Source organism: Salminus brasiliensis, chromosome 2 (genome assembly GCF_030463535.1).
Source record: "Salminus brasiliensis chromosome 2, fSalBra1.hap2, whole genome shotgun sequence".
Taxonomy (NCBI): domain Eukaryota; kingdom Metazoa; phylum Chordata; class Actinopteri; order Characiformes; family Bryconidae; genus Salminus; species Salminus brasiliensis.
This window is the reverse complement of record NC_132879.1, coordinates 18,873,549-18,881,982: the sequence shown is the minus strand read 5'-3', so window position 1 is coordinate 18,881,982 and position 8,434 is coordinate 18,873,549. Positions and strand designations below refer to the sequence as shown.

The window sequence follows — 8,434 nt, the reverse complement described above, 5'->3', positions numbered from 1 at the left end:
AGGTGTTTCAGCGTTTAAGAAAATCTCTTGTATTCAGGATGTAGTGGATATTAATGGTATTTCATTTATGATTTCATTAATGTTGACTAGGTGTAGTGTATTTGAGCATATATGCAAATATCAAATAAATGTATTCAAGAAAATGGACAAACAGACCAATAGCACCCTCGTCAAATAAGTCATCTGCTGTAACTGTTGTGTAACTGGAGGGCTATGACCAGCAATTGACGTGTGGTTCAGTTTCATATGTGGTTGGCTCCACACAACAGGCTGCCACCGTATCCTACATGTGTACGTGACATGGCTGCTGGGTTGCTGGGTTCTCGAACCTCTCCGCCTCAACCTGTCCGATTTCTGGGAGGGTATGTCCTCACCTCGTTTCAGCACCATGGCTAGTTCCGTTCAGCGCGTAACGTGACCGTGTGCCACAAGTGCCTGTGTTCAGCCCGTTTCCTGGAAGAGTGTGCAGCAGCAGTTCATCACTGGCATCGAGCTGAAAGCATGTAGTCCAGCGAGGCGCTCTGAGGCGCTGCTCCGCGCTGAAGGTCCTACACCCCCGTCTCGGCTCTGCTGGGTCACTCACCTGAGATCCGTACCGGGAGGAAGGGGGCTTTGTGTGGCGTGAAGATGGTCCCACGCTACAAACCGGTATGCACGCTCTTCTTTTGTTAAAACAGGAGACAATGCTGACGCCATTTATGATGGAGTTATGAACCACGTAGGCTGATCTTAATGAGGCAAATGGAGAATGTCAGTGTTGATTTCCGACCCAACAGTGTTTGTTTTACACCAGATTTATTGGTGTTACAGTCTTAACGTTCACCCTCTAAGATGGCATCGTGCCCCTCCAAACGAGAACGAGTCTTTTACATGCTTTAATCGGCTGGAGGCAGGGGGTAAAGGCACTGCCACGAGGGCAAATAGCTGATCAGTCTCTCTGCCTCTGAACACTGCCCTGACCCCTGACCACATGTCCATTACAAGTTGTGTGTAAAGTAGTCTGAGAAGAGTAAAAGAGTAGAAATAAGGGGCACTGTCACAGCTCAAGGAGGCTCCAGCTGCTCTCAGTGTTTATTAATGACGCATGGTCAGCCTTCACCCCTGACCTGTAGATCCCTGTGCAGTCCAGTGGTGCTCCAGCTGGGACCCTATAGAGGACCTCATTCACCTCGCACAGGGACACAGGGGAGCATCACTGTCTAAGCGAGCTGATTTAGAGCTGTGACACGATGAAAAGACACATGATGTGTTGATGTTGCTCTTTAGGTTCTGCACTCCAGTACATTGGGTTTGACATGAGGCAGTTAAGTTCTCCTGACTTTAGGGAACCAAAACTGTACTCCAGTACAGATGAGGCTTTAATTGACAGAAAAAAATGATGATGTGAACTGAGATGGCATTTTTACTTTGAATAATTATACTTATTTAGCATTTATACATAATATATACTTAATCACTGTATTCAGCAGGGGAGAGGATCTGAATAGTGGTTTATAAGAATCTGTTACTACTGATGTATTTACGGTGTGATTTACATGTATAGTGTTGATGACAAATGTATCAGTGTCCATTCAAACCTGTCTACCCTGATAACAAAATGCACTTTGAAATGCAAAGGAACAAAGGGGGGGGGGGGGGGGGGGGGTTGAATGAATCATAAATTAAAATGCTATTTTTTCCAGTGTACAGTTGACTTAAATGTGTACACCAGTTTCACACAAACAAACTACAGTCAACATCCTTTTCATTTTCACATTATTACTTTATTCATTTTTATTATGACTTATTCTACAACAGACTAAGGTCTATTTTTTTTTGGCCTCAAACATTTACACACAATTGTAATAATTACAAAGGGAAAATATGCAAATATATTTTACTGACAAAAATAGGTTATTTAGGTGTTACATATCTCTACCTATTCTTCTACTAGCTTCTTTCTGGACACTTGTTTCTGGACATTTTTGTCCATTCCCCTTGGCATAGCCTTGCAAGCTCTGACAGGTTGGAAGGGGAGTGTCAGTACACAGCCATTTTCAGCTCCTTCTAACGATGTTCAGTTGGATTCAGGTCTGGGCTCTGGCTGGGCCACTCAGGATAATTCACACACTTTCTCTGTAGCCACTCCTTTGTTCTCTTGGCTGTGTGCTTCAGGTCAGTGTGATGTCAAGGTAAAACCTTCGCCCCAGTCTGAGATCTAGAGCACTCAGGAGGAGGTTTTCTTCAAGGATGTCTGTGTCCTTAGCTGCATTCATCTTTGCTATGCCTGTGCCTGGTTTCCTCCAAGCACGATGATTGGTATTCGGGTCAAAGTTCAATTTTGGTTTCATCAGACCAGAGAATCTTGTTTTTCATGGTTTGAGAGTCCTCTCAGGCAGGCTGTCATGTACCTTTTACTAATATAGGTGTGATTTGTGAAGTGCTGCCTGGATAGTTGATCATCTGCAAGGTTCTCCCATCTTCACAAGATTACACATGAGCTCTGTCGGAGTGACCCTCTGGTTCCCGCTCTCACCTCCCTGGCTGAGGCCTGTCTTCCCCAATCATTAAGTTTGGCCGGGCGGCCAGATCTAGGAAGATTTTTGGTGGTTCCAAATGTATAATGCCTTGACACAATCCTGTTTCTGAGGTCTGCAGATATATCCTTTGACCCCATGGTTTGGAGTTTGCTCTGACCAGCAGGGTCAGCTGTGGGACTTTACAGCTTATAGGCAGGTGTTGGCAATCCCCAGTCACGCCCAATCAATGGTATTTACCACAGGTGGACTCCAATTTAGCATCTCAAACATCATCAGTGGAAACAAAATGCACCTCAGCTCACTTTTGGGTGTCATATCAAAGGGTGTGCACACTTGTGTTCATATGATATTTTACATTCAGACTTTTTACAATTGTTTAAAAACCTGCTTGCAATTGTAATAAAACGTGGGGAAGTGGTGTGCATCAGCAAAATTTGAAATGTTCTCATAATTTTATCCATATTTCATATTCATTCATGTGATACCCATGAGCACATTTGAATCAAGCAATGTGTTTTTGCAGTGTAGGTTTGATTAGCTGTGCAAAATGAAGTATCAGTTTTGTTCAGTCATGTTAAGGTAACACAAGGTTACACACTGCATTATGGTGCTTAATTAAAATAAACGTGACCGTATCAACTTAACCTTTTGTTAGCTGTTTGTGAGGATCGTTTTACATTTGTTTAACTGTATATTTGAACTATTCCCTATTAGTTACAACCATTAGCAATAAAGTGTTAAGCTTACTTAAAATAATTAAGGCAAGAGTTGGCATGGACCCCTATGTATTGATTGCAGAATTGTTCTTTAAGTAAATGCAGCCCAGCTGTACAGTTTAGGGCCTGTGTGTTCTCCACGTTAACTAGTGAAAGCAGCTATTGAGGATGATTAATAAGGTTTTAATTAAGGTAAATTAAGTGTGAGGCTTATAATGCCTTTAGGCTTGAACACCGTTGTTAGTAACCACATGCATACAGTTAATGCAGTTCTACAGTCTAAATTGAATAATCTGACACATTCATGGTTAAAACAACAAAAATGTATCAAATGCATCTGGGCTTTGGCTTTAGTATAAGAAATGTTAAATAGAATACATTTTTTTTCTTTTAACAGAGCTGATGAAATATAAGAGCTAATCTACAGAAATTACCACATGCACTAATAATGCTGGGAAACACTCAAGCTAGCTGCACTGGTTGAATTTAGTTAAATCTAGTCCAACTAATTAAATTTAGTTCCCAGGAATTCAAAATAATGGGGTAATTGTGTTTGTGTGTTATTTGTGTAGTTAACCTTGACTTTATATTGTACAACTCTATAGTTGCAATGTGGCAACAGTAGCTATGAAAGAACTCGTTTGGGGGTAAGCATAGACATGTCAATTGAACCGATGAGTTTCCTTGGCTAGTTGTTTGTAATTGCCTCATTAGTTTTTGCTCAGGAGAACTAGTAAAAGGTCAGGAATTGACATTTGAGTTTGGTGCCATGTAGTTGTCTCTCAACATGAGGACCAAACAAGTGTAAATACCAGTAGAGATGGCAATCAATACAATGAGAATAAATCAGAGAATTAGCCAAAGCTGTAGATGCAGTGTCAACTTTGCAGTTACTGTTTAAGAGCAATATCAAGCTGTTGAGCTTAGCAGTAGCAAAACTGACAGAGTACAAAAAAACAGAATAGTGACTAATCAAAGAATACTGTCAACCCTGAAATTGCTTGTTATACCAAATTAACGGATGATAAGATGATAAACATCAGAAGCTGGATGAATTCTTGAGTGTTCACAAGCAACTGTTCTGATCCCATAAAATACCTTCAAACTCAGTGGATGGTGCTTCACCCTGTAGTAAAGCAGTGACCCTACAAATAATGTAGTCTGTTCCCTCATCATTTCATGACAAATTAAGGAGATGAAAGGTCTAGAGTTGATTCCAAGTGTTAAATTTGCATTTGGTAGATGTTCATGGGAACTCTCAACATGCACTTCAAACAGGTGTCGATGCAAATGAAGGAGACCATCACTAGGCTGAAAACAACAAAACAAACCTATCAGAGAGATAAGAGAGGCTTTAAGAGTTGCCAGGTTGGTAATGGCTTTGAAAGAATGAATGCACTAGCGAGCTCAGCATGACCTTGGAAGACAACTACAGTAGATAAACGCAGAGTTGTTTCCACAGTGAAAAAAAAACTTTCACAACATGTAGTTAAGCCAAGAACACTCTCAAAGCTGTAGGGTCTTCATTGTCAACACTAAAATCCAGAGAAATCTTCATGAATTTAAATACAGTGGGTTTATTTCAAGAAATATCGGATTAGACTAAACATCTAAAACAAGACAGGCCTGGAACAAGATTTTTTGGACAAATTAAACCAGTAGGGAGTAGGGAGAGGGAATATCTCCTGTCAAACATGGTGGGTGTACTGTTATGGAATGGGCATGTATGGCTACCAATGTAACTGAGTCACTGGTGTTTATTGATAAACACTGCTGGCTGCTGACAGAAGTGGCATTATGCCTATACTTTCTGCCTAGAAATTTCTAGGTTCTAAAGGCAGAAAAATGGAAGTTTCTTAAATAGCTTTTACTATCTGAGGACAAAACTAAAGCAGAAATTGAAGGCAGCTGAAGACCTGGCAAACAAAACGTATGGATGATGTGAATCCATACTTCAGGCATTGATTGCAATAGATTTGCATTCAAGTGTTGAACTTTATCCTTATATTTATAGTTATGTTAGTTTCTCCAGGGACTCTTGAGCCTGCTAAAAATGGATGGATTATGTAGAAAATGACTATAATTCTTAAACAGTCGATGCAACTTTATTTTTAAACAAATATATTACATTTATTTTTAAATCCATTTAATTAAATCTGACACATCAATCAGGCAAAACTACAAAAACTGCGCTTAGGGACCTGACTGTATGTCACTATTTAGTTACTGCCCTGTATATTCTGTGGGTTAAAGTGGTTATAGAATTTGTAGACGGCATCACATTACTGATTCAATTCCAGCAGTTTATGTCTATTTATAGCCTGTGTTCTTCTATTAATAGGTTTAAACTGAGATGTTTTTACACTAGGCCCAATCACATCTCTTTTTATCAGATTTTTTGGAGACTTATTTGGTCTCTCCAAACACAATTCACTCTGTGTATGTATGGATGCGTGGTTCTTCTCGGTCATTTGCAGGGCAAATTGTATGAATGCTTAGCAAAATTTTAGACAATCTAAAAATTAAACCCTGACTAAAGTGTTTTTTTGCAAAACCCATATGTTTGAGTAGTGTTGGTCAATATGACCTCAAACAATATCACGATTAATTGAACATTTTTCCTCAATTACAAGTAATGAACAATTGCATACGCTGCGTGAGTTGCTCAGTTAACAGTTTGAAGTGTCCCTTATGTTGCTTTCACATTGCAGACTGGACAGGGCAGAGTCAAGTGATTACATATGTTGTAGTATGTTTTTAAAGGGACAGTACATGAACATATACAGTGTGGAAAGTATAAACAGAAAAAATAAAAAAATAATCAACATGGGCAAGATTACGTTGATAAGAGGTTCTGAATGCCTGTGTTTGAGTTAGGCCTGGACAATTGATCATTGTTGTAGGGGGTTAGTGCTTTGTAAAATGAGATACAGTAGTACCTACAGAGGGTTTATGGTCGGATTAGACTAGATTAAACATTTCAAAAGCCTGTCCTAATTTTGGAAATCAGTGATTAGAAGAGTGTACAACAGTAGTTTCGTATATCTAATACATATGGTCTAGTTTTAGTGGACAAACATGAAGCCTAGTTATGGACTATGTTTTCTTTTTAATGGAAAAAATGAAAAATGCTTTGTAGTTCAGGATTAGGCTTAATCCCTGTTTGTGAAATCAGCCCATTGGGTGTATGTATATATCCCTAAATCCTGACATTGTACATGCATGTTTGTTTGTGCGCAATTTGAGACATTTTATTCCAGCTGACCCCATGTGTTTATGAGTTATAGACCTGCCTTATGCTGCTTCTTGTCAGGATATGTGTGTGCGCACATGTAAGCTAGGTTCCCACGTCAATGATGGGGTGGTATTTGAGTGCGGGACAGGAAGTAACAGAAAGGACGAGAGGGGGGCTGTAAATGCCTGGTTTCTGATTTCTGCATGGATCAGGTAACCAGCCCACACATAGACCGTAGAAATGGATAGAAAATTAGGATTGGTCAGGTGTTAGCTATTTGATTGGGAGCTGATTGAGAGATACTAAATGACAAAAGCAAAATCTTAAGTAGACAATGCACAAGTTGTGCATTAATGTCCATAAGTGTAGTTTGTGAATAAGATATTCAAAATACATATCTCTTTATGTTGGATTACAGTAAAGCTCTTTTTGTTGGTGGTTTTGATCTCCCTCTCTGCTGCCTTCTCTGTGTCCTAGTTACACTGCTATTTTGTGCTTCTGCCATCCTGGAGGATTTACATACTGCTTGCTTTCATTTGCAGAAAAGCCTGGCAGCGCGTTTTTCTGAAGGTTTTCCGTTCAAATCGACAGTCATGTGTGATTTATCATGCCAGACACGTACCTCTGCATGACGTGTAAGGCTTTCTGAAGCTGCTGCTGCATGTCTCCACTCCCTCCCCCACTCTCCTTCTCTCTCTCTTTCTCTCGCTCGCTCACTCTTTCTCCCACACTATTCCTCCCTGTCATACGAACACACACACAGATGCACACGCACACTCTGAGGCACAGATATGCATCGACATCCTCTCACAAGGTCAGCGTTGAGCGCTCATTCACAGGAGCAGAGACTGCAGTGTCTTCCCAGCCGCTGTCCTCCTCTGCATGCGTGTTTGTCCGCATGTGAGTGTGTGTGTGTGGTCTTTTTCAGAGCGGAGATGCTTCCCTTTTTTTGGCACTGAGCTGAAGAGGTTATTAAAAGGATGTCTTTGAGCTGCTGCTCCGGTGCCAGTGGAACCCGATGCAGGCATTTCTCGTCTTCTCCACTTAGCAAACAGCAGCTGCTCACCCAGCAAGAACTGGAGCGGGACTGGAGCAGCCGCTGACTCTTCCCAGTCTCCTGCTCTCCACCTGCAGCAAGGATGTAACTCTGCTATGCCCTGACGACCTCTCTTTCAGCCAGTCTCCTTAATTCTCTCCTCCTCCCCCCCCGCTCCCTCTTTCTCCTCCACTGCTCCTGTAGAGCCCGGGCTCCACCATGTCCTTGTCCTTCTGCGGCAACGAGAACAACTCGGCTGCCTACAACGTGGACCGTGGCGTTCTCAACAACGGATGTTTCCTAGACGCCCTCACTGTGGTTCCCCACGTCTTCCTGCTCTTCATCACCTTCCCCATCCTCTTCATTGGTGAGTGTCTGGGACAGGCTGAGTGCCAAGATGCACGTGGCAGCATGCTATGTTGTGTCATCACTCGGAAAAGCCTCAGTGATGCTTTCACTGGTGGGAGAACATCTTACTGTATTTGCTTATTTATTGATCAGCATAAGCTCGCTTCAGTAATGTGGTTCCTCACTTTGCTCCTGGACACTCATGTTCTGCATATTTTGGTGTTTTCTCTTATTTAACACAATTGATCCAACTGAAGCTAATTGATTAATCAGTAGTGGGCAGATGTGGCAGTGTTAGAGCAAGCACAGCAATAAAATGACTAAGACTGGAACTGGAACTGTTTTACTTAAAAATAAAAAAGGTTTCCAAAAACAGAGCAATTCCATAGAACCCTAGCCAGTCTTTTTCATGTGGCTCACCCCAGTGTGGGTGCCGGGTATCAATTCAATAAGCCAACTATTTAAAGACTGAGAGACCACCTGATTAAACACATGCAGTAAGGAGTGTTCCAGTTTGTAGAATAATAACCTGCAGCCACATCGACCCTTTGTTGATTAGTCTGGATCTCCAACTACAGAT

At 41.3% G+C, this 8,434-nt stretch overlaps 1 protein-coding gene across 2 annotated transcripts in view; it reads left to right on the top strand.

Moving 5' to 3' along the window:
* Positions 1–262: 262 nt before the first annotated feature.
* Positions 263–8,434, top strand: part of abcc8 (ATP-binding cassette, sub-family C (CFTR/MRP), member 8) — a 53,157-nt gene continuing 44,985 nt past the window's right edge. For both annotated transcript variants that reach the window (XM_072669502.1, XM_072669501.1), the window contains exons 1-2: positions 263–648; positions 7,711–7,873. In XM_072669502.1, the coding sequence (XP_072525603.1) occupies positions 628–648; positions 7,711–7,873 (184 nt within the window). In that variant the 5' untranslated portion in view covers positions 263–627. The remainder of the gene's footprint in view (positions 649–7,710; positions 7,874–8,434) is intronic.